The sequence below is a fragment of the Mesocricetus auratus genome, unplaced genomic scaffold, assembly GCF_017639785.1.
Source record: "Mesocricetus auratus isolate SY011 unplaced genomic scaffold, BCM_Maur_2.0 Super-Scaffold_4256, whole genome shotgun sequence".
In the NCBI taxonomy this organism is placed as follows: Eukaryota; Metazoa; Chordata; class Mammalia; order Rodentia; family Cricetidae; genus Mesocricetus; species Mesocricetus auratus.
Genome location: NW_024429182.1, coordinates 98,565,125 through 98,592,303, shown reverse-complemented (window position 1 = coordinate 98,592,303; position 27,179 = coordinate 98,565,125). Strand labels below are relative to the sequence as shown.

Sequence of the window (27,179 nt, the reverse complement as noted above, 5' to 3'; positions counted from 1 at the left end):
AATCTGCGGTCGCCGGTTGCCGCCTACGTTGCTAGCCCCAGCGTCGCGGTTACTAAGGAGTGGGTGGGGAAGGCTGTGGCAAGCGCCACCGTGGAGCGACTCCGAGATTCCCGTGAGGCTCGCAGGCGTGCATCCCACCTGAGTGGGACAGCGCCTCAGCGGACTGTTCGGAGGCGGAAACGACGCCGGAGGCAGGTGTGGCCGGAAACTTAGTCTGCTTGAGTTAAGAGTCTTCCCAGTCCCAGAGGTAGTCTCCTAAGAAGTGAAGAGCTAGCTAACTCTTCACCCTTTTCTGTCCCTGTTGTTAGCTCGAGTATTGTCTCCAAAGGGACTATCATCTTAGTCACTTTGCTGTTGATAGCGTTTCGTGTAAAACTGTCATTTATTGAGTGCATACTGTCTGCCAGGCAGTGCCCTACAAACACTTACATCCATCCATCCTGTGCTAGTCTCAAAATATGCTGTCTAGACAAGGAAGTGAACTTACCAAAAGGCAGAGAGCATGGGTCAGAACACAGTTGAAGCCAAATTTTTTAGTTTTTTAATTAAACATGCTTAATTAAAAGCATGTTTCCAGATTGGCATTCTTATTTTACAAATATTGATTGAGGAAAAAAAATTGAGCATCAGTAAACCTTGACACTGTACTAAGGCATATAAGGAAAATAGATCTGGTTGCTACTCTGGAGGCTTGGAATTATCGCACAGTAATATTACTTTATGCCGTATCAGATTGTATTATTTATACCCATATACTTCACATAAATATACAGATGGTAGAGAAAATAATGAATTCATTAGACATTATTTTGTTTTTCTGAGACAAGGTCTGGCTGACAAGGTTCTGGCTGGCCTGAAGGTCACTATGTAGGCAGATTGGCTTCAAACCTAAAGAGACAGACCCTCCTCTGCCTCCTGAGTGCTGGAACTAAAGGCATACACTACCATGTCCAGCCTCTGAAATGCTTAGCATGTAGTTTAGTTCTGTTCTAGTCACTCTGAATGAAACAGATGAAATCTGTCTTGGCAAAACTAATGCTCATATGAAAATAGCAATCATTAAAGAATACCAGATTAGAATTCACCCTCTGTCAAACAATTCCTGGCCACTGCAGTTGAATGCTTCATAACTTTTTATTGTTGCCATTATCCTTGCAACTTATTTCTCAGCACCAGTATCACCCACTGTGCAAAACCCTCTTCAATCCTTGCTTTTTCCTACCTTGCAGACAAAACAAAGTACTCCTGCAGCATTTTGTTTATGACTCTGTTTGGTCAGGGTAGCATTTATTAGGAGTCTATCTTCTGTAGGCCACACCCTATTTGAAATTCTGGAGAAGAAGAGATTACTAGGACCTAGGTTTGCCTTTAGAGGGCCTCAGCCTCAGCTTGAGGTTGGTGTGATAGAGCGCAGTCAGGAAACCAGGCCATTCTAATACACTGTAATAGAGTACCTCCATTAAGGAATAGGCTCATGACTGGAGGTGGTGGCGCACACCTTTAATTCCAGCACTCAGGAGGCAGAGACAGGCAGATAGATTCTGTGAGTTGGAAACCAGCCTGGTCTCCAGAACTAGTTCCAGGACAGCCAGGGCTACACAGAGAAACTCTCAAAAAAACCAAGAAAAGAAATGGGCCCGAAGGTTGGAAAGATGGCTCAGCAGTTAAGAGTACTTGATATTCTTGCAGAGGATTCCAGTTCAGTTACCAGCCCAACCATCTATAATTCCAGTTCCAGGATATCCAGTTCCCTCCTTTGTCTTCTATGGGCATTGGGTTCACAGGCATACATGTAGGCAGAACACTCATATACATAAATTAAAAATAAATAAACTTTAAAAAGAAATGAAGTGGACCTAAGGAAGGTCGATCTGGAAATAGGGAGGTACAGGGAAGGTAACTGCATGAATCAAGATAAAGAAAGACAGACATGTAATAGGTCAAAGGAATAGAGTAAGAAAACATATGCAAATAGAGAGCATAGGTGCCTGTGTGGGAGCGAGGTGTGGGTGAAGCAGGTGCACAGGTGTGGGAAAGAGACAGACAAAAGAAGCGTGTGTTGGAGCTAGACGATACTAAAGTCAGCTTGACATTAGCTTTCAAGTTTGAGGGAGAGTCAGAAGTAGCTGAAATTAACCCCCAGGTCTGGACCTTGGACTTTCATTTTTCTACCATAAAGATAAGTTTCTGCTTCTATTAGGGTTACATTCTAGAAAATGCAACCTAGGAGCTATGTTCCTTCTTGTCCCTTTAGTTGTAAATCCATACCTTCTCACCTATTATTCCTCATGCTGAGTTGGAATTTCTATAATTATTTATGTCCTAATATTTGAGTTTGATTTGTTCTTTGTGTTAAATGCATGGCATTTATTTTTTCTAAACTGGGTCTTATCTTTCAACTTTTTATTATGCAGAAATGTGTTTTATTTGAACGATCTTAAAAACGGTCCCTCCCTTGCCCATCTATGCTTCCAGCTGCATTCTACTGGTAATAGCATGGCTCTTGTAATTCTGTGTCCATGTCTTTGTTTCTGTGTCTTTTATGTGTGAACATATGTGATACTCAGAATCAAACCAAGGGCCTTGATCATAGATACATTCCTAGCCCCCTTTTGTCTTCTCTTCATAGCTTTATCCATCTATTTCTTGGAATTGTTTCCATGCTACTATTCCCCCACACCCTTCATACAAGACACATTTTGGAGCATAAGGCTCCATATATCCAAAATGTGGGATATAATTACGAAAGTTCAAGACTTCTATATGATAGGCTAAGAATATTTACAGTATCTCTTTTACAGGTAAAGAAACAGGTAAAGAAACAAAAACAAAAGGAAGGCAAAGACTCATCCCCAAAGTTAAAGATCAAGTAAGTACTATCCAGATGCGAAACTAGGCCCTGATGTCCTAGTGAATTTCTAGATCCTTCTCTAGCAGCTGCCATCTCTAGCATTTTCCAGACAATGATTTACTCATGTACACCCTCACTCACTTGCCTAGCTGATAGAGATTGGTTGATCACCATAGATATGTCCTGAAAAACAAACCAACTGCTCTTTTTTTTTTTTTTTGAGAGAGAGTTCTATCTCCATGCTAGGTGCCAGGGTATTCTCATGTGGCCTTTGTTGCTGTGATAAAACACTGACCAAAAACAGCTCGGGGAGGAAGGGCTTTATTTGTCTTGTGTGTCCTGATCCCAGTTTACCAGTGAGGGAAGCCAAGGCAGGAGCTAAGCAGGGCAGGAACTGGAGCGGAGACCATGGAGGAGTACTGCTTACTGGCTTGTTTTATTGCATAGCTACCTTTCCACTGAGACCTGGGCCTTCCCACACCAATCACTAATCCATAAAATGTGCCACAGGCCTGCCCGTAGGCCAGTCTGATAGTGGCATTTTCTCTGAAGATGCTCACACTTCCTAGATTACACTAACCCTAGTCTGTGTCAGTTGACAAAAACCAAACAAATAAACAAAAAAACGAGACTAACCAGAGAATGAGTTTGTATAGATGATGTCATCGCAGGCCCTGTAGCACAGGGGAAGTTGGTGAGAGGGCAAGCAGAAAGAGTACATGTTACAGTGCAAAATAATAACAAAAATGAGTATGATTCCAGAAGTGTGGCATGTCAGAGGACCACCTGAGAAAAGCCTTCAACCCTTTACAGATACGGAGCTCGGGAATCAGAATACACAGAGGCTACGCACTGGACCAAAGGAGAGCCCAGCATTCACTTACTTGTTCCATAGATACTTATGGAATCTGCGAGGTGCTAGATGCTGTGTTAGGATAAACTGACAATTAACTACGCACACTGCCCTTTCCCTTGAGGGAATTAGAGATCAGATTCATATACAGCTTTGGGTCCCTAGAGGTATCATACCCTTTGGCTGGCTCACTCGTGTCTTTTGGGTGCTTCTTATGTGCTGGGTCCCACAAATGGATGCAAGGCAATGAATTAGGAGTGTTTCAAACTTGGAGGTTCATAGTCCCTTGGAGGGAGGAGACCGAAAGCAATGAAACCACGAAGGAGACATTAAGCACTGAGTAAACACACTCAGAATCTAGCAAAAGCATGACCGTTTCCCACCGGAGAGATCAGTGAAGACTGAGAGGGACGGCATGTGCAAAAGTGTAGATGGACGTCCTTTGTCTACACCACCCATTGCTTCACTGCACTCTCACTACAGTTCTCCCAGGCAGGGTTTGTAGCTTCATTTTCTGTGTGGGAAAACTGGGACTCAAAGAGGGAAATTTCTCGACCACAGCCATCCAGCTTTGTAGTAAAAACTAGACCCAACGTTAAGCTCCTTGTTCCCAAATTGCCCTCTTCCTTCAGCCCCACCTCTCCTACTTGTCACTCCCAGGAAACCTTTTCACAGGACACCTTGGTCCCAGCCCTCCTCACTGCTCCCATATTTTATGTATTCTTCCCACACTCTCCATGCCTCAGTGTCACACTCTTCAGGGAATAACTCCATGCCCTCATCAAGCGGAGGGGGTGGGGAGATTGGGAGGGAGTGGTGGGAGGACTCTCATTATCCAAAGCTGCCCAAAAGCAGATTTGTTGAAAACTAAAGTCTGTTAAGGAAAAATCTCTAGGAGTTCACAATTTAAGAAACTATACTTTTGAGAGGGGAGGCCCAGAACTGAATTTTAATGGCTAAGATCAACCAGGTAGACAGAGTAAAATTGAATGTCTTTTTTGTTTTTTGGGTTTTTTTTATGCTAAAGCAACATTAAGTACTAAGCACAAAACTGGAAACACTGGTTACGATATGAACTTGTAAGGCTGAATGCCCACGGCTGGTTAGCCTGGAAAGGTTAGGGCACAGATGCCTAGCGCCTTGGAGAGCAGGCTCATGGGCTTTGGACTCAGGGTAGAGCGCCTGCCTGGTGTATTTATGGCTCTGAGTTCTATTACAACATAGCAAAAACAAAATGCAGCTAAACAAACAAATGATTAAGACCCGTGGCTTTCTCAGGGGTCCAGTCAGGGGAGAGTGGCAACAGTCTAGGTTGGGTATGAACGAAAGCCATGGTGAAGAGTAGGCTGCTACAACAGTATGAGCTGGAATTCCACCACAACAAATGACCCGTAGAAGCATAGGATAAGAAGAAAGGCCCTGAGCCAGGACAGGGTCCAGGTTGCATTGTAGTACCCAGCTGTGCATTTCCAGGCCGCAGCAAGTGTTTGTTGCTGCTTTGGCAAAGCTAAGTAGTAATTGTTTTCTGGTTTGCTTTGGTTTTGAATAGGATTTCTTACTTTATTACTGTGAAAGCCAGAGAATTTTCATCACAGAAAACCAACAGTAGCCTTGGAGTTGACTATCTTCCCAGATGTGTTTGCTTTGGCCTATACCTTGTTTCAAAATGACGGATGAGTTGCTCATGTTTAAGTAATAAGATTTCATACCAAAAGCCCACTTCTCTTGAAAAAAAGTGGAAGATCTATCAACATTGACTAAGATTTCTGCTTGGCAGCAGCAATTGGGGAGGAATGAGTAGGAGCTGCTCCGGCAGGCACACATACATTCACATACATCTCCTCCCCTTCCAACCTGTCTCTCTGGCATCCAGCTTTCTTCACCCACTCCATCCTCATAGCCTGCCCGACTCCTACAATGATCTGGATCTGCGATGCTTGGCTACTTATGTAGGTTATGCAAGGTTTGGCATCAGATTCTGACAAAGACTTACAGATACAGATGATAAATACACTCTCATGTGTATGCATGTGTGGGTGCGTGTACAGTGTGTGTGTGTGTGCTGAAGATCTTGCACATGCCAGGCAAGTACTCTACTACTGTCAGCTCATCTTCATCTTTCCTGAACACTGTAAGCTCTTTAACTTCCTGTTTCCTGAGTGGCAGGTGATAAATTTAACTGTAATTAAGAGTAGTCCCTCTTTTGAGGATTTATTCTGAAGACAGTAACAATTTGATTTTTTTTAAAAAGCCCAAATCAGACCCTGGAGGCAGAACCATATCTGTTTCCCAATTTCTGTCCGAATATATGCGTGTACATACATTTCAGTATGTATACATGCGTGTACAGCTGACAGGAAGTGAAGGATTATTTCCTTTGTGTTCTTTTTATTCCTTGGGTGGTAGGCAAATGGGCCAGTCAGGATATGTGAAGTGTCTTCCCTGTACAGCTGTCCCTGAGGGATCCTTCCTTCCCTGACCCTTCCTCACCTCAGTGGAGAAAACCCCTCCTTTGGGCTTGGCATTCCCTTCCTCCTGATGGCTCCCAAAGAGGGTAAGGCCACACATCTTTCTCATTTTCTCTTCCTTGAACCTGCTCCTTCTTCTTGGTGATAGCATAGCTGAGCCTTTCTCATCCTGTTATTTGTGGTCATGATAGAAAATGGTCAATATGTGCTAGTCAGGTGCTGGTTACACTCCTAAGCCCATTGGCAAGCGTCTTCTCATTTGATCATCAAAACAGTTCCATAGATGAGGTCCATTTATTGTCTATATTTCATAGAGAGAGAAACTGAGGCAGTGTGGTGAAATGTTAAATAATATGTTGAGAGGTTCTTTATGATACATTAACACCATGAGAATAGCATATAATTCTGACTTTTGGACAGAATTATAAGGACTTAGATCAACTTTACTTAAATTTTCTGATTTGTAACCTGCCTTTCATAATTTATTTGCATCAGAATTGAATGTAGCAGCTACAGCTATTGGTGTTTCCCTTATAATGTGAGGAAGGATCCAGTTAGTTCTCTTTAGAGGTAGAATTCTCTTGCTTTTGGGATATTTGCCGTTAACCCCTCCCAAAATATTGCTACAAGCTCTTTGCCAGGGATCACTTTCTGCCCATAATTTGTCAATTTCATCATTAGTTAAAGGTACTACAATTTCTGCTGGATCTATTTCTGCTAATTGATGCAGTCTCAGTTTTCCTTTTAGAATCAACTCAGATTAAAACATAAGTTTTTAATTTTTTACTTGGTTTATATGGTAAAAAGATCCATTCTAAGGTAGTATCTTCCCTCTGCATTAAAATTCCTGCAGGGGATGCTTAGAGAGTAATATGATTAGAATGCACTTAAGCTTTGGATCCATGCAATACACAGGTGCCATCTGCAATTTGTCTCCCACCAATGCCCATTCTTTCTCAGCTTCAGCTGTTAATTCCCTGGGAATATTAAAGTCCTTGACTCCCTCTAAGGTTTTGTTTAAATGAATCATTTGATTAAGTTTTATCACAATAATGTGCCATAGATGGGAAATGTCTCCTAGCAATCTCTGAAAGTCATTAAAAGTTTGTAATCATTCTCTCCTATTTTGCACCTTTTGAGGTCTAATTTTTCTTGTAAACCTATTTTATAGCCTAAGTAACTGATAGAATCTCCTCTTTGTATTTTTTTCAGGAGCAATTTGTAATCCCCAACAAGGCAAATTTTTCTTTCCTTTTTCAAACATTCTTTGTAAATTATCTACATTTGAATCAGATAATAAAATGTCATCCATGTAATTATAGATTGAGATATGGTTCCAATCCCTAATTGAGGCCAACTTGGATGCCAAGATTTGGAGTAATAATGGTGACATTAATACCTGTGTCCATAATCCTTTGAGTATAACATTATTTATTTGTACTCTTAGTTTTGGCCTTCAGTCTGCCAAATATATACATTTTCTTTTTCCTCCTTGATTTTTTGATTCATTATCCAAAGCTATGCTACCATTCAGAGCAGTATGATTTTTTACAATAGGTACTGGATTTCCTCATTGTTCTGGGGAGGATTGTCCTCCATAGTAAGTGGGAATTACTGGACCACTTTTGACATGGGGGGGGGGTCTTCAAGAGGGTTCCCAATAGTAAAGAGTTGCTTTGTTTGTTTCTTTTCAAATCTACGTTCATTGGTTCAGTGTCAGCCTTTGACACATCTTCTACACAATCCAGAATGTTGTGTTATTCCCAGAAGAAGCATTATTTCAAGGAATGTCGTGTCTACAGTTTCTTCTCAGATGGCCTATTCTACCACAATTAAAGCATTTGGTATTTTGATATTTCCTCATTCTTTTGGAGATCACTTCTCCTACCCAAGCCTCAGTGTTATAGTCAAAAGACTCAACATTGGCTATGTGCAAGATCCATTCATTCATTGGTGCTGATCTGATCTTTAAGGGCCCAAGCACCTTTTTGCATTCTAAGTTACCACTTTTAAAAGCTAGAGATTCAGTGAGTACTTGTCTAGCTTCTGGATCTGCTACCCCTATTTGTCAATCTTTGCAAAAAGTCACTAAAGGGTTCTTTTGGGCCCTGTATAACCTTAGTATATGACTCATTTCTTTTCTCCGGTTCTTGAGTCTTGTCTCAAGCATTCAAGGCTGCTGTATGGCACAGGTTCAAGATGTTTTTATTGTATATAGGTTGAGTATCTGCATAATAGTGTTTACCAAGAATCTGATCTTGGGAAGCCTCATAACCTTTGATTCTGCCTTGATGTTCAAGGGCCTTGGCCTCTTCCCTCTAATATTACTTCCACTGCAGCTGTGGACCACGTTCTAGAACTGCTGAGACTAATAGAAGTCAGTTATTTGGAGTGATTCTATTTCTTGTAGCCCATGCCTTTACTAACTGCCTCACATATGGTGAATGCATGCCATAAGAAACTACTGCTACCTTAATACTTTTTAAATCTTTCATACATACAGTATCCCATTTGCATTCTGTATATCCTCCTGGGTGATCAGTATTTGGTGGCTTTTGAGTAATACTAACAAAATACATAGCAGGTGATGATGATGATATGACCTTTGGTAAGTCATCTCTGACTCTGAAAGGTACTGGTGATGTTAAATCTTTTTTATTCTCTTATTTTGTACCTTAACTCCTAATATATCAGTTTTAAGAAGGTCTTCTATGGTCTATAGTCTATGCACCATTGGAAATGTAAAAACTATCAACAATTAAATTCAGTCAGTTTCTTGTTCTTATCATTTACATATGATTCCAGAGATTTAATGTTGTCATCCTTAGAGATTATTTATATTTCATGCAGATTGCCTTCCCAAAACAATGTATCTGTAAGCTTATCATTACTCTTAGACATGGAATACATTTTTTTCTGTTAAGAGTTCATTACCATATTACATCTTGTGAATTCTGCTTGTCAAATTATTATTGTCATTTTCATTTTATGAATCCTTTTTGCTAAGTTCTCATTACCACTCTCTAAGTCTGTATCATTTCTATAAGTTACTAATTCTTAGCTGTATTATCAAACCATTTATTTAAGAATATGATATGGATTACCAAGCTAATAGCAATTATGGCTAAGAGTGTATACAACCCAGGTAGATCGAATACCTCTTTTAAAATTCCACCCAAGGTAGAAGCAAAAAGATTTTAAAATTCCTGGATGGTAATATTATCCACCATTATTGTAGCAGTAGTTAACAAATTATAAGAAACATTTTTTATTAATTAATTTATTTACTAGCTTAAAATGTGAAAATATCCAATAATTATCTCAAATTAAACCCTTATGGTTTTAATTTTAAGTTGTGGTGATAATGTTTGTCCAGCAGGTGTCATAGGTGTACCCCCAAAGCAAGTCCAAGGACACTGGAGCTCTGGTCTGACTTATTCCAATATTGTCCAACCTTTGGATACTAAGCAAAAATTCAAACAAACCAAACAAAAGAAAAAGGGGAAAAGGAAGCAACCTGTGTGCACTGATTGCCAGGACGTGGCTGGGTGAAGCCATGAGCTTTGGACTGAAGTAGTGAGCTGGACTGGATGTGCTGGCTCTGGGAATTCTAGAGGTCTGGGAGTGTGTCCCTTAGTCTAAATACAAGCTGAGTCAAACCATTAAAAGAAAAATGTTCTAGAGATTGTGTAAGTCACTGGTGCTAGGTAGAGGGGAGGAGAAGGGAGTTAGGCATGGCCCATTTGACTGAGTGAGCCCACAGTAGCTGGAGGCTATCTCAAAGCTGAACTGGGGCCCTCATGGAGCAATTTGCCCCTGTCCTGCCATTAAAAGGTATGGCCATGTAGGTGCCAAAATGTAAATGGAGTTCTTAATTGGCCTAGATAATAAAAAACCCAGAGTCAGGTACAGAGTTAAATGCTGAGAGATCAGAGAGAAGTATCAAGCCACAACCACACCGTACCTCCTTAATGTCTCAGCCGACCAGACAATGAGTTCCTGTTTCTCCCTGCTTATATCCTGTTTCTGTCCAGCTATCTCACTTCCTGTATGTCTGTACAGACCTCCAGACCTCTATGGTTAGCTAGTGGCAAGCTCCATTCTCTGATCTTCAGACAGGCTTTATTTGTACAAGCAAGATATCACTCAGGACTAGAGTAAAAGCATTGCCTCTGTCCATTCTGTGAGCCAGAGAGTACATCCTCGACATCCTCCACAACAGCACACCCCAAAGTCCCTGCCCTGATGGCTGCTTTCTCTTGACTGTGCTTGCCTCTCTTCTCCCTTTCACGGCCAAGGTCTTTGGAAACCTTCTTGTGTTTACCTTTTGCCCTGCCTCCTTTTCTCCACTCTTCCATACGTCAGTATTTAGATCTGCCTTTTCCTGGATGCTGACTGTTATTTCATTATGACTTATTTTAAGTGGTACCTTTTCCTGACTTCTCAGCCCCTCCTCTCAGGTGTTCTCCTAAGCTTTGTGGTCCCTTGGTTTACCCGACAACTCCCTGGGCATCCTCCACCTTCCTGTTTACTGCTCTAGAATAGGTTTCTGGACTTGTTTCTATTTCTTGTTTTTGTTTTTATGTTTTGCCTTTCTTCTTTTGCTCCCCCCTCCTTTTTTCTTTATTTTTGTTTGGTTACATAGGCCCTCACAGCTCACACTAGTTGGGTACAGTACTCCATACTAATAGTCCCCAGTGTGGTAATATATTATTTATGATTTATTAAAGCTTGCCTGAGGATTCAGAAGGCCAAGTCAGCCTCAAGCTATAGAGATCAGGCAGTTATGGTGCACACCTTTAATCCCAGCAGCCAGAAGCTAGGAGATGGTGGTACACACCTTTAATCCTAGGACTCAGGATTAAGAGGTAGATCTATCTCTGTGAGTCCAAGGCCACCCAGATCTACACAAGATTGATCCAATTCTAAAGAAAAACAGCTCACACAAAGATGATCTCAGCATGTGGGATCACATGCCTTTAATCCCAGCATTAGGGAGGTATATAAGACAGGAGCAAGGGGCTCAGTATAAGGCATTCATTCTCCAGCCATGCTGAGGAGAATCTTCAGTCTGAGGTTTGGTGGAGACAGGATTGCCTTTCAGTATGAGGTAGAGTGAGAGCTAGTGCCCAGCTACTTTGCTTTTCTGATTTTCAGCTTGAAGCTTGAACCCCAATATCAGTCTCTGGGTCTTTTATTTATCGAGCAACACCCCAGTCTCATTCACTGGGATCATTTTGTCAGACCTCCCTTTCTCAAGCACATCTTGGTCATGGCTTGTGTAAAGCCTAACTGTTGATTTGTCTCTTGGTCACTGAATGACTAGGAGAAAAGTATGAAAGACGGTATGAAACCACAGTGTCCCTACCCCTCATAGCAAACACCCTCCAGGAGCAGACAAAGAATCCCAAACACACAGCCTTCCCTTCCTGGGTCTGACCATTTCTTCTTGTGTACCGTGATACCCTCAGTCCTGTGACTCTTTCTGTTTGGACTGTTTATTTTCCTCTCCATCAGTAAATTCAGTTTACCCCTCAAACCAGATTTATCCAGTCCAGATTTGGTTTGTTCATCACTTTTCCTTAAATGTGGGCCTCCTTTCTCTGAACACCGTCAGAACAAAGAAAACAGCCCTTGTCATTCAGGCCACTCATTCCTCTGTTAAGGTAGTAGCATTGCCCCCACAGGTGAGGACCCTGGGACTCAGAGGGGTGGAGGAACACACTTAGGCACACAGCAAGGAAGGACAGAACTGATCTGTGTGAGCCTCACCTAGTATTCTGCTGAGTTAGGACTCATTTGAACTGGAAAGCCCAGGTCCTGCCTCTGCTCTGTTCCCAGCAGCCCCATTGCTGAGGCAGATCCTCTTGGTCCTCAGAGGTAGGTGTACAGGACACAGTGACCTTAGTGAGCTCATGAATGGCACTGGGGGGGGGCTCCCTGCGCCTTTTCACTCTTCTGACTCCCCACTGTCCTTGCTATCTCTCAGGGATATGGTGTCTTCAGGAATGTACAAAATGGACAGTGGCAAGCCTTGCCTCAACAACTGCTTTCCAGCCAAAAGTCTCCTTCGGCTGCCGGAAGAAGGTGAGATGGTCCCTCAGATTGTTGCCTCTTCTCCACACCCCGCCCTACCTTGCCCTGCTTTCCCTCACTGTCCCCTGGGCCCCTCAGCCCTTCTCATCCCTACTTTTGCAGCAGCCCCAGGAAGTCTCCTGCAGTGTGCTTTTCACTAAATCTCTGCCACAGCCCCTTTCCTTCACTCATGGCCCTGTCTTTTCAGAGCTCTTTTCACAAAGCTTTTTGATTTGTCCTGAGTATTCCAGCCTGTATTCCAGTTAGCCAAAGCCTTCAAATCCACGAAGCCCTACACTTCTCCCACTCTTTCCAACAAACCACCCTGTGAGCCCTTAGTCTGTTATGTATCTTCCTTCCCATTTCTCTGGTTAGATGAGTAATCATTCTTCATTCAGCTCATAAGTGAAACCACTAATACTTTGCTGGTAGTTCTTCAAATAGCCCTCTAGTTAAAAACTCCTCTAGAGCAGGGGCTTCTCAGCAGAGCACAGCGGTATAAATGGAACACCGTCCAGAAGATAGGTAGGTCTCTTGCTTTGGATAGTAGGTCAAGAGAGGAGTACACCTTTCCTTTTTTTTTTTTTTGGTTTTTTATTTTGTTTTGTTTTTTGTTTTTCGAGACCGGGTTTCTCTGTGGCTTTGGAGGCTGTCCTGGAACCAACTCTTGTAGACTAGGCTGGTCTTGAACTCACCTCTGCCTTTGGAGTGCTGGGATTAAAGGTGGTTGCCCACTCTACTGTAAGCATTCCCTTTTCATCAGGGGAGGTATTGACTATGGAGTGTCAATGGTAAAAATGTATTGCAAACCATATATGCATATGTGTGTACATACATATAGACATGTATATACTGTATTTTCTCATAAATATAGACCTGATGAGGTTTATTTATAAATTAGGAATAGTATGAGATTAGCATACAGAGTTAAAAGTGTTCTGGTTATCTAAGAGTAAATAGAATAATTATATCAATATGCTGCAATGAATAAGTTATTTAAAATTATTAATTTCTGGAATTTTCCACTTAGTATTTTTAGGCCACAGTTGAGTAACAGCAACTGAAAACGTGTGTACACACATGCACGAGCACACATACACATGCACATGCACACTCACACACACACACACATACACACACACACACACACACTTGGATACTTGGATAAAGGGGACCATTGAATACATAGGATATTTATTGGCTCTTCTCTAGTCTATTCTCCAGTTCTTGGGGTTCATAGTAATTAGGGAAGGATCACAGGGTCTCACACATGTCAGGCCAGAGCTTTATCACAGAGCTATATCCCAGCCCTGTTCTCCCTGCTTCCCTAGAGTGATTTAACTTTTCATCTAAGCCTTGTTCCTGGCCACCTACTTGTTTGAATCCTCTAAAGCAGCGGTTCTCAACCTTCTGAATGCTGACACCCTTTAGTACAGTTCCTCATATTTTGGTGACCCACAACCATAAAATTATTTTCATTGCTATTTCATAACTATAATTTTGCTACTGTTAATACTCATAATAAATATCTGATATGTAGGTTATCTGGTATGTAACCCCTGTGAAAAGGCCATTCGATCCCCAGAGGGATCGTGAACCACAGGCTGAGAACCACTGCTCCAAGGCACCTATCAATATGGATTTATGCTTTCTTTCATTCAATCTCTCTCCTCTATCCCCCCCACATACACACACTTACATACACAAAGACAGAGACACAAGAGGAAAAGAGGGAGGGAGGGAGGGAGGGAGGGAGGGAGGGAGGGAGGGAGGGAGGGAGGGAGGGAGGAAGGAGCATATCTGCATGTTTGGTATACATACTCACTGAGAGCAAGGGAGTGTCAGTAGTGAAAAGAATATACTTGTTGCCTGGATCCTGGTTTCTAAATACCATTCTCCAATGAGAGGTGTAAGAGCTCTCCAGAGAAATAGTTGTTCACAGGTCCGAGGCAAGGACAAAAGAATTCAGGTTGCGTCTTGAACATCTTGTGATCTTGTGGCACCAGAAAGTAAAGAAGTGCTCAGAAAAAAAACATAGAGGGCAGATTGAAAGGATACAGCAGCAAGATGACAGAGCCAAATCTGGGACAGCTGAACTAGGAAAATAAATAATGGTAGGATTGGCTTGTAAACCATGCAATAAACATTCGTGAGCCCATAATGATATAAATAAACATTTAAGTCAATAAATAAGTGGGAGAGAAGAAATAGCTTTTCCTTGTGGTAAAAATCTCATTAATGGATACCGAAGACATAGGGGTATATAAAATCACTATTCAAATATCGCAGTAATATTTTTTCAGGTAAAATACACTTATGGATAGTATGTCAGTCAGGGTTCTTTAAAGAAGTAGGGCTAGCAGGAGATACATGGATGAATGGATGGAAGGATGGATGGATGGATGGATGGATGGATGGATGGAGCAGGTGGGTAGATAGAATAGGAATTGGCTTAGGTGACTTTAGAGGCTGAGGTAACCCCTGGGGAAGAGCTGATTCTGAAGTGGGTTGTTTGTTTGTTTGTTTTGGTTTGTTTCCTGATGGTGAGTATGGAACTCAGTGCTTTGCACAAGTGGACAAGTTCTACCACTGAGCTACATCCCAGCCCATTGTCTTTCTTTTTTTTTGAAACTGAGTTTCTCTAGGTAGCCCTGACACTCTGGGAACTCACTATGTAGACAGGTTGGCCTTAAACTCACAGAAATCTACCTGCTTTTGCCTTGGAATGCTGAGATTAAAGGCATCTGCCACTATGCCTCACCCCCCCTTCCCTATTGTAGTCTTGAAATAGGACTTCTTTTTCATCTAAGAAATCTGTTTTTGCTCCTTAAGTTTTTCAATTAACTAAGTGAGGTAGGGCCACCTACATCATCAAGTACCTTTCTCACTAATGTCACCTCCCATAGATACTAGCTAAAACTACAAAATACTTCCACAGCAACATGGTATCTGAACAATTGGTTATTACAACCCTGTAAAGCTGATACACAGAAATTTGAGATGCTAGAAAAAAAAATAGGTTGAAGTATGAGAAACAATACACTTGAACAACTTTCGATGTAGAGTTATTAATAACAAAGGTAAAAATATGAGCTTCTTAGTAGTGAAATCAGGAAGACCCCACTTTGAATGAGTGGTCAAAATTAGCATTGTAGGGCTAGAGAGGTGACTCGTGGGGAAGAGTACCTGCAGCAAGCATGGGGACCCATCCCAGCAGCCATGTAAAAGCTGGGTGTGGGCATATGTGCCTGTCACCCCACCACTGGAAATAAAGTGTAACAACCTCATAAGTTCCCTGAAGTGATACACAGAGAAAGGCACAGTTTGCTTTTGTGGTAGCTTGTCAAGTTCAAAGCCTCGGTCTAAACATGGGACAGCATCAGACAAGTTCACACTGGGGGACATTTTATTTTAAATACTTTAATATTTAACTGACAAGAATCAAGTCTGCAGAAGGAAAAAGAAGAGTGGAGAACCATGCCAGCTGAATGTGATATGAGATCCTGGCCGGGATCCTGGGACAGGAAGAGGGCATTAGTCAGAAAACTGGCAAAATGCAAAGAAGGTCTAACAATAGTAGCTGATGTTGCATCAGTGGTAATTGCTCAGGTTCAGTAATTGTGTGACTGTTATGTAGGATGAGAACAGAACATTAGGGAAGCTGCATATAAGGCTGTGTGGCAATTTACAGCATTTTTGCAACTCTTATGGAGTTTAAAAAGAAAAACAAAGCAAAAAGTCCTCCCTTGATCCCCCTTGACGTTAAAAGCCTATACCATTACCAGGCTCCATCCAGTTTCAGCACTTTCATGGTTAGCCTCTCCTGACCCTTCCAGTCGATCTCCTGGCCACTTTGAGTTTTCACCCAACTCAGACTGCTATCTCCAAGAGTCAGGGATATGAAGATTGAGTCAAGGAGCATTGAAGTCTATGGGTTGGACACTACCTTTGGTGGAGGGATACCAAACTTCCTGGCTAGCTCCCAGATAACCACATGGAGACTGATTCCTAATTATGAAAGCTTAGCTGATAACTTAGACTTGCTTCTAACTGTTCCTTATAACTTAAATTAACCCATATTTTTATTAATCTACATTAATTAAATGTGGCTTTTACTTCTATCTTATTTTGAGTGTCCAACTTGTTCCTCATCTGGCTGGCTTCTCTCACATATCCTCCCTTCTTCTTCCCAGTGTCCTCTCTGTCCTGAAAATCCTGTCCTGAATGGCTACTGGCCATTCAGCTTTTCTTAAGCCAATCTAAGTGACAAATCTTCACAGTGTACAAAAAGATTATTCCACAACATTTCTCCCTTTTTGTCTAGATAAAAAGGAAAGGGTTTAACTTTAATGTAATTAAAACTATAAATAAAAAGAACAATTATCAGATAAGAATTACATTTATAATGTCTAGTCCATTTGTATTTGGAATATTTGGAGAAAATGCCCCATTATATATTCTATCTTGATGAGTCCAAAGCTCTGTACCTAATTTACCTTCTGTCATAACTAAGGAGAACTATAACTATGACTATCTAGTCTTCAACTCCATCAGAGACCCCAGAAGGATATATTACCTTAGTAAGCAGGAACTTTACATGGAAATACGTGGCCAGACCTTGTTGCCTATGTAGCCATACTTTTTCTGCTGTGGAATAATCTTTTTGTACACTATGAAGATTCATCCATTAGACTGGTTAATAAAAACCTGCATGGCCAGTAGCTAAACAGGATTTTGGGAGGCAGAGAGAACCTTGGGAAGAAGGGCAGAGATGTGGGAGAAGCCAACCAGACAATGAACAGGTGGACACACAAAATGGGACAGAGGTAAAAGCCACATGGTAGAACACAGATTAATAAAAATATGGGTTAATTTATGTTATAAGAGCTAGTTAGAAACAAGCCTAAGCTATTGGCTGAGCTTTCATAATTAGTAAGAAGTCTCTGTGTAGTTATTTGGGAGCTGACTAGTTGGGACAGCAGGAAGTGCCTCATATAAAGCCAGAGCAGGCAGAACTGGCCATAGTGGTCACATGTGGGGCCTAGCCCTAGAGGCAGGAATAGGAGTTGCTGCAGGCCAGAGCCAGTGGTCCCAGCCTAAGTTCCATATCTATGCTGTTCTTTGTCATCTAGGTCTTTATATTTCTGGGCATTTTTGTTTGTTTGTTCTTCTTCCCTCTGCCTGGACTGCCCTGGTTTCACTCCTCATCTAGTGAATTCCTTCACCTTATTAGATCTATCTCATGCTGGTAAGTTCTCTAGACTTGTACAGCACCTCAGATATTATTGAACTTTTGGGGGTCAGGGCTTCTGTCATGTTCATTCTCATAACCCCCACTCTCAGTGCAAAGTAGATGTCCACAAATGTCTAAACAGAAGATTATGGGGTCTAAGTCATTCATGAAGTAGCAGTTACAGTGGCAAACTTTGTGCAGGCCATGGGGACATGAAGATGAGTTGGACAGGCCCTGCTGTTACAGAGTTTCTACTCTAGAAGAGAATGTAGACAATAAATGAATTAATAAATAATACAATTACAGATACAATTAATGCCATAGGTAGATTAATTGCTAATGTGGAAGAGAGTAGACCATAGAATGTCATCATGATTTTTAAATGAACTTATTATGAATTTCGTAATCTTTTTTTTTTGTTATAGGGTTCAGTGTAACCCAGGCTGGCCTCAAACTTGCTATGTAGCCAAGGATGACCTTGAACTTCTGATCCTCCTGTTTCTGCCTCCTGAGTACTGGGATTACAGGTGTGCCCCACTATAAGCAGTTTTATACAGTGCTGCGGGTTGAACCAAGGTCTCCACTCACGCTAGTCAAACACTTGGTCAACTGAGTTACATCCCCAGCCCTCATATTCTTTTTGCTGAAAAATGGAATTCAGGTCACACACAGGCCTTACCGAAGAGATAATCAACAGAAGAATAACTGGCTAGCACCCGAGAGAGTTATCCTCTATACTGAGGGGGATTGGAGAGGATATCACGTAACAGGAAGAGTCCAATTTTGCCTCTTAAATGAGCAGTAGGCCTAGGAGGCACACGTTTGGAGATAAAGGAAGGAGTTGGGCAGCCATCCCATCTTTCTCATTGTAAGCATTTTCATCATCCCTCACTGAGCTTAGTGGCTGCTGAAATGAGACAGGGTGTATGCAGACGCCTCCAGCAGTAGTGAGTAAATTGGTCCAATCTTCCCCACAGGCCGAGGACACTGGTTAGTGTCTCGCAAAGGCAGCATGAAGAAGAGTGCAGCTAAGGCATCCCCTGAAGGCCAGGAACACCTGAAGAAGGTTTCCTTCGAGACTGGGTTGAAGAAAGTATCTCGGCGGGATAGCCAGGCAGACGTTCTTGGACACATCTTGGACCGGGCTTTTCTGGTGAGAGTAAATGCATTCCTGAGTTTCTGGTAGCATTATCTAAGGCAGGTGGAGGAAAGGAATGAGGAATCCTCTGCCCTGCCCTAGTCTGAATAGGGGCAAGGACTTGTCTTGCCCAGGTACCACTACTCCTATCCCATTCCAAGCTATGCTATGAGAGTGATGGTGGCAGATTGAATGTGGCTGATGATGAAAGAACCCTGGAAATTTCCTTTAACAGTGTGAAGCCTTTACATGTACCCTGTGAGTTGGGCCCAGTATTACCACCCTTATTATATTGTCGCCACTTGTAGAGCCAGAAAAATAGGTCCCCCATACAGCCAATAAATGACTGGACCAGGATTAGAACCCTGATCTACTGACTCTAAAACCTGTACCTTTATATTATGTAAAATGGACAGATAGGGTGGCACAAACCTTTAATCCCTACACTTGGGAGGCAGAAGCAGTTGGATCTCTGTGAATCTACATAATGAAGGGCAAAGTCTTACGTGAGTTGGAAAGGCAAGAGTGTTTCAGAAACAAAGGGTAAACTGAGGACCCCATGTCAGTGCCGAGGGGAAGCAAGATATTCCTGTGTGCCATGCTGTGCTCTGCTCTGGGATGGGAGCCAGTGGGACCAGAGAGATCCTGTGCCCCCTCCCCCCACCACTGCCTTGGTCCTTTGGTTTTAGCATCTGCCTGGAAGCAGGAGGAGCTCATGGTATTACTCCAGCCAGGCCTGAGGCAGGCAGTCTCTCTGGAGAGAGCTGGGGTGCTGGATTGGAGACCAGCCAGATAGTTTCACATCTGTTCTATGCAATGCTTCAGGAGCTTTGTAAAGAAAGACAGATTTTGTAAATTAATATTAATGAGTAGTGTGGTTGTCATTGCTTCCCGAGAAGAACTGTCAGCCTCCCTTGATTCCACACTCTGCTTCTGAGTCTCAAGGGATGTGCTTCAGAGGCTGAAAGAGAGCATGCTTGGCTCCACCCCCCTCGTTGAGCAGCGAAAGGGTTTTGCAGAGCTGTGGGATTTATTTTGACCATTATGACCACTCCTCACCGGGAGTACAGAGGACTGAAACAGCAGTGCTGGGGAGGGACAGACCACATCACACCTCAGTGTTCTCTTTCCTCCCTTAGTTCCAAATAGAGTTGACCCTGCATATTCACTATTCCTTACCCACAGATTCATACAACCACGAACTGGAATGTTTGCAAAATAAAGCAAATTTTTTTCTCTGTACTACACATGTGCATACTTTTATATTACTATTCTCTAAACCATAAGGTCTAACAACTATTTACATATTATTTGTACTATATTAGTTACTATCAATAACCCAGTTATTATTTGAAGTATATAAGAGGAGATATATAGCTTATTAACAAATACGACAACATTTTAAGTGAGGGACTTGAGGCCTAGTGAGATGGCTCAGTGATTGAGAATATTGGCTGTTCTTCCAGAGGACCCAGGTTCAATTCCCAGCACATACATAGAAATTTAAGACATTGTAACTTTAGCTCCAGGGGATCTGAAACCTTTTCTTGTTTCCACAGGTATCAGGCACACAAGAGGTGCACAGACATGCACATAGGCAAGCATCCAGGCACACAGAATAAAGTTAGTTTTAAAATTCCGAGGTATTTGAACATCTCTGTTTGCACATCCTAGCATTTCCAGCAGTTGTGAGAGAATGACGTGGTTTGTTACCTGCATTGTCGTGTTGGGTAGAGAAAGCAATGAGAATGTTTTCAGAGTAACAGGAGCTCTGTGCTGCGTCTCAGTTCACTGGCACCTCACCCCCAAATATATCATTTTGGGTAATGTTATCTCTATGTTGGCACTAATTAACCAGTCACCAAGCTTGTAACCTGGGGTTCTACTTTATATTTGCCTCTTTCCCCCGTCCACACTCCCACCTTTACCAAGTCCTGAAATTTGTATTAAATAGTCATCAAGTTTATCGTCCTTTCATCTCTTCTGCTAACTCTTAACCCAGTCACCATCATCCCTTACTGTACTAACCACATAACTCTCTAACTAGTTCAAACCAATTAGAATGCTTTTCTTTTGGGTCACCAAGAGGACTCAGTACAGCGCTTTCTGTACAAAACCTGACAACCTGAGTTTAATCCCCAGGAGAAAAGGTGGAAGGAGAGAACCAACTCCCAAAAGTTATCCTCTAAATTTCACATGTATGACATACTATGTGCACATACCCATCTGCAGCCATTGTTAATAATAATAATAATAAAGTAAATAAAATCTAGAATGCTTTTATTTCACACAGAAGCCCGAGGCATTGTTTGGAATCCATGATGGTTACATATTATCTCCAAGGCTCAGCGTCCTTCCATCTTTCTGCACTGTCGTCCTCAGCATGCTGACTTGTCCTGATCATCATGCACTCACAGAGGACAACATCTAGAGGCAGAGAAGGTGTTGCCACTGTACCATGCCTGTCTTTAGAAGAAAAGACATCCTTCAGCTGTCACCCACTCCTACTCTCAGCAGCCAGCATCTTATTGGCATGACCTATATCTCCACTTATTGGTTGGAGGAACAAGACCTTGACAGTTGGCTGGGACAGGTTAAGGCTTGTTCTTGGGACTGGAGCTTAGAACATGTCCACTTCAAGGAAGGGAAATGACCTCCGTGTTCTCTAACAGGGAAGACGTAGATGAATGTTTATTGGAAAGGTCATAACAACTTCTGGCACATTGGGCTCTTCTGTCTTCTTATCCTTTCTTTTTTTGTTTGTTTGTTTGTTTTTCCAGACAGGGATTCTCTGTATTGTTTTGGAGAGGCTGTCCTGTAGACCAGGCTGGCCTCGAACTCACAGAAATCCGCCTGCCTCTGCCTCCCAAGTGCTGGGATTAAAGGCGTGTCTTCTTATCCTTTCTAAGGAGGTCAGGCATACTGATTTTTATGAAACTGCTGTCAGCCACTACTTAATCCACACTCTTGTTCAGAACCAGTGTGGATCCAAATGGCCTCACAATTGCCTCTCTAATCTTGTCTTGGTTACCTCTCCAAAATACCATGCTTTCTCCTGCCTAGGAGGTCTGCACACTCCTTACTCACTTCATAGGATTACCTCCTGTTCCGCTCTTGGTTGTTGATTGGAAAAATCACTTCCTCAAGTAAATGTTTCTTCCTTCTAAGTCTGAGGTTGGGACTGCCTGTTTCCATACCCATGGGGTCTGGTATTTCTCCTTTAAAATGATCATTCCAACAAAAATAAGCAATCAATGGTCATTAATATCCCTTAATATTAATGATCTTAATTCACCCATAAAGAGACACAGGCTAAAAGAATTGATTCAAAGACAGAATCCATCATTCTGCTGCATACAAGAAACACACCTCAACTTCAAAGACAGATAACACCTCAGAGTTAAGGGTTGGGGAAAGATTTTCCAATCAAATGGACCCAAGAAACAAACGGGGGTAGCAATCCTAATATCTAACAAATTAGACTTTAAACTAAAATTAATCAAAAGAGATGAATGTCATTTAATACTCATTACAGGAGAAATACACCAAGATGAAGTATCAATTCTGAACAGCTATGCCCTAAATACAAAGGCATCCACGTTCATAAAAGAAGCATTACTAAAACTCAAATCATACATAAAATCTCACACACTTGTAGTGGGAGATTTCAACACCCCACTCTCACCACTACACAGGACCACCAGACATAAACTTAACAAAGAAGCAAAGGAACTAATAGAAGTTATGACACAATTGGGTTTAACAGACATATAGAGAACATTCCATCCAAACACAAAAGAATATACCTTCTTCTCAACGCCACATGGAGCCTTCTCAAAAATCGACCACATACTCGGCAACATATCAAACCTCAATAGGTACAAAAAAATTGGAGTAGCTCCATGTACCTTATCAGACCACCATGTGTTAAAGTTAGAATTCAACAACACAAAGTGCAGAAACCCTACAAATTCATGGAAATTGAATTATGTGCAATTGCACCATTCCTGGGTCAAAGAAGAAATAAAAAAAAGAAATTAAAGAATTCCTAGAATTCAACAAGGCTTCAATAACCTTGATACCCAAGCCACACAAAGAAACAACTAAGAAAAAGAACTTCAGACCAATATCCCTCATGAACATTGATGCAAAAATACTCAATAAAATACTGGCAAATTGAATCCAAGAACACATCAGAAAACTCATCCACCATGAGCAAGTAGGCTTCATTTCAGGGATGCAGGGATGGTTCAACATACAAAAATCTATCAATATAATCCACCATATAAACAAGCTGAGAAACAAAATCACATGATCATCTCACTAGATGCTGAAAAAGCTTTTGACAAAATCTAACACCCTTTCATGATAAAGGTCTTGGAGAGATCTAGAATAACAGGAACTTACTTAAACATAATAAAAGCTATATACAGCAAACCAACAGCCAACATCAAACTAAACGGACAAAAATTCAACATGATTCTTCTAAAATCAGGAACGAGACAAGGCTGTCCACTATCTCCATACCTTTTCAATATTGTCCTTGAAGTTCTAGCTAGAGCAATAAGACAACAAAAGGAGATCACAGGGATACAAATTGGAAAGGAAGAGGTCAAATTTTCACTATTTGCAGATGATATGACAGTTTACATAAGTGACCTGAAAAACTCTACCAGGGAACTCCTACAGCTGATAAATACCTTCAGCAAAGTGGCAGGATACAAGATCAACTCAAGAAAATCAGTAGCCCTACTATATACAGACGATAAAAGGGCTGAGAAAGAAGTCAGAGAAACATTACCCTTTACAATAGCCACAAACAACATGAAATACCTTGGGATAATGCTAACCAAACAAGTGAAAGACCTGTTTCACAAGAACTTTGAGTTAAAGAAAGTAATTAAAGAAGACATCAGAAAATTGAAAGATCTCCCATGTTCTTGGAGAGGTAGGATCAACATAGTGAAAATGGCAGTCTTACCAAAAGCAATATACAGATTTAATGCAATCCCCATTAAAATCCCAGCACAATTCTTCACAGACCTTGAAAGAACAATTCTCAAGTTTATATGGAAAAACAAAAGACCCAGGATATAGCCAAAATAACCCTATACAATAAAGGAACTTCAGGAGGCATCACCATACCTGACTTCAAGCTCTATTATAGAGCTATAGTCCTGAAAACAGCTTGGTATTGGCACAAAAATAGGCAGGTTGACCAATGGAACCGAATTGAAAACCCTGATTTTAACCCACACACCTATGAACACTTGATTTTTGACAAAGAAGCTAAAACTATACAATGGAAAAAAGAAAGCATCTTCAACAAATGGTGCTGGCATAACTGGGTACTGGTATGCAGAAGATCCATGTTTATTGCCTTGTACAAAACTTAAGTCCAAATGGATCAAAGATCTTAACATAAATTCAGCCACACTGAAACTTTTAGAAGAGAAAGTGGGAGATACTCTTCAACGAGTTGGTACAGGAGACCACTTCCTGAACATAACACCAGTGGCACAGACACTGAGATCGACAATTGACAAATGGGACCTCATGAAACTAAAAAGCTTCTGTAAGGCAAAGGACACAGTCAACAAGACAAAAATGCAGTCCACAGAATGGGAAAAGATATTCACTAACCCCACATCTGACAGAGGGCTAATCTCCAAAATATACAAAGAACTCAAGAAGCAAGTCTCCAAAACACAAAAGGATCCAATTAAAAGGTGGAGTACAGAACTAAACAGAGAATTCTCAATAGAGGAGGCTAAAATGGCCAAGAGATACTTAAGAAAGTGCTCAACATCCTTAGCCATCAGGGAAATGCAAATCAAAACAACTTTGAGATACCATCTTACTCCTATCAGAATGGCTAAAATCAAAAACACTGAAGACAATTTATGCTGGAGAGGATGTGGTGAAAGGGGAACACTCCTCCATTGCTGATGGGAGTGCCAGCTTGTTCAGCCACTTTGGAAATCAGTATGGAGATTCCTCAGAAAAATGGGAATAAACCTACCAGAAGACCCAGTAACTCCACTCTTAGGCTTATATCCAAAAGAGGCAAATTCATACAACAAGGGCATCTGCTCCACTATGTTCATAGCAGAACCTGGAAGCAACCTAGATGCCCCTCAACTGAACAGTGGATAGAGAAAATGTGGTACATTTACACAATGGAGTATTACTCAGCAGAAAAAAACAATGGAATCTTGAAATTCGCAGGTAAATAGATAGCACTGGAAGAAACCATCCTGAGTGAGGTAACCCAGTCACAAAAAGACGAACATGGTATGTATTCACTCATATATGGATTTTAGACATGGATTAGGAGAGTGCTAGTCTGCACTTCCAATGACAGAGAGGATGGGAAACAGGAAAGAACATAAAAGATATGCATGGTACCCAAGAGAAGAGAAATGAGGCAAGATCCTCTGAACAGATGGGGAACACGGCGAGGGGTGGGGGAGGGGGAGCTGGGAAATAGAGAGGGGGAGAAGAGGAAGAGAGAGTAGGTCATGGGGGAACAGGAAGGTTGACTGGGGGTGGGGGTAGGTTAGGGGGAAGAGGGAACCATAGGTTAGAAGACAGATTAGGCACCAGTGAGACCTCTAGTGATCTAAAGGGATGACACCAATTGGCAAGCTAAGCAATAGTGTAGAGACCACCCCGAATGCCCATTCCTGATAATGAACTTGATGTCTATAACCATCCTGGAGCCTTCATCCAGTGACTGATGGAAGCAGAGGCAAACACCCACAGTTAAACACTGAACTGAACCCAAGGAACTCAGTGACAGAGAGAGAGGAGTGATGAGAAAATTGGCAAAGAATGGGCTGGCAAAACATTTACACAATGGAGTACCATTCATCAGAAAAAAACAATGGAATCTTGAAATTTGCAGGCAAATGGATGGCACTAGAAAAACCATCCTGAGTGAGGTAACCCAGTCACAAAAAGAGAAACATGGTATGTACTCTCTCATATATGGATTTTAGACATGAATCAGGGGAGTGCCAGCCTACAATCCCACTGCCAGAGAGTCTGGAAAACACAACCTTCGTCCAATGACTGATGGAAGCAGAGGCAGTCACACACAGCTAAACACTGAACTGAACTCCTGGAATCCAGTGACAGAAAGGGAGAACTAATGAGCAAAGGGGTTAAGACTGGGCTGGTTTAACCCATAGAAACAGTTGACCTGAACAAGGGGGAGCTCTTGGATCCCAGACTGATGGCTGGGTGGACAGCATGGGACTGATCCCAGACTCCCAGTCATTGAGGAGGCCTAGGTAATCTATGGGGCCTTGGGTAGTATTTATCCCTGGCATACAAATGGACTTTGGCTGCCCATCCCACAATGAGGGATACTCTCTCAGCCTGGACTCTTCAGAAGGGCCTGCCCTGGTTGAAATGACAGACTCTAGAGATACTCAATGGAGGGCCTCACCCTTCCTGGGGATTGGAGTAGAGATTGGGTGGGGGCCTGGAGGCTTGGTGGGAAGGGCAGGGGGAGGGGAAAGAGAGGGAGCTGGGATTGACATGTGAAGCGAACTTGTTTCTAACAAATTAAAAAAAAGGGAAGAAAATAAAATAAATCATTCCATTGCTAAGTACTTACTATTTGCCTTCCCACTAAGTGAAGGTGTGGAAGGCGAAATTGCTTCCCCACTTTCCTGAGCCTGTTGTGGGTCTTTTCAAAGTAGGCACCAAACAGGATGGACCATAATAGGTGGGACAAGGATCTCTGCAGCATTCAGCTAGGAGATATTTTGAAGCTGATACTAGATCGTAACTTTTTCATTATGTACAATGACATGCAGTAGACAAAAATGTGTAGCTTGGTGATTACAGATTTGAATCCATTTCATACATCATTATAAACACACTACAGAGCCTCAGAGAAGCCATCTTCTGTGTCTTAGACTCATTAAGGGGGGGAGTAAACCCTCTTTCAGTAAACTGAAAGAGAGAGAAAACCCTTTAACACAACTAGTAAGTAAGAAGAAATACTACTTACATTAAAGGGGATTCAGTTAGGATTAAACAAAAGTTTGTTAATATAGTCAGTTTGTGGCTCAAAAGTGGTACTCAGTTAATACTTGGTGAATGAATGAATGGATGAATGCACATGCAAACAGATGGCAAGTTTTATGAAAGTGCCCAGTGAGAAAACACTAAACAGCAATAGTTTAATTCATTATGTTCTGTTTTGACCTTGGTGTCCTGTGTTCCAGTTGAAGCACCACTGTGTAAGAAAGCCATCAGACCTTTGCACTGTCAATGTGAGCGGCCTGAAGTTCTCCAAGGTGAGGCCAGCAGCAAAGACGTGACAGAGCCAGATGTGAGGGGCACCCAGATGCTCTGGTTTGTGTATGGCACCTCTACCGTCCCTGGGCATTAGAAATCAGTTGTGTAGAAAGAGGGAGGACAGAGGGCAAACAAGGGTTCACTGGGTGGAAACAATATTTGCTATAAATGTGGTATTCCTATGAATTAGAAAAACTCACCTAAGGAATCTGTTATTGGGACTGGGGCATAGAACATGGTGTGGATTG

The 27,179-nt window shown here is 41.9% G+C and overlaps 1 protein-coding gene across 1 annotated transcript in view; it reads left to right on the top strand.

The window, feature by feature from the left end:
* Positions 1 to 5: 5 nt before the first annotated feature.
* Positions 6 to 27,179, top strand: part of Xrra1 (X-ray radiation resistance associated 1) — a 74,941-nt gene continuing 47,767 nt past the window's right edge. Inside the window, exons 1-5 of the mRNA XM_013116281.3 lie at positions 6 to 195; positions 2,802 to 2,869; positions 12,162 to 12,259; positions 18,458 to 18,633; positions 26,859 to 26,930. Of these exons, the coding sequence (XP_012971735.3) occupies positions 12,166 to 12,259; positions 18,458 to 18,633; positions 26,859 to 26,930 (342 nt within the window). The 5' untranslated portion in view covers positions 6 to 195; positions 2,802 to 2,869; positions 12,162 to 12,165. The remainder of the gene's footprint in view (positions 196 to 2,801; positions 2,870 to 12,161; positions 12,260 to 18,457; positions 18,634 to 26,858; positions 26,931 to 27,179) is intronic.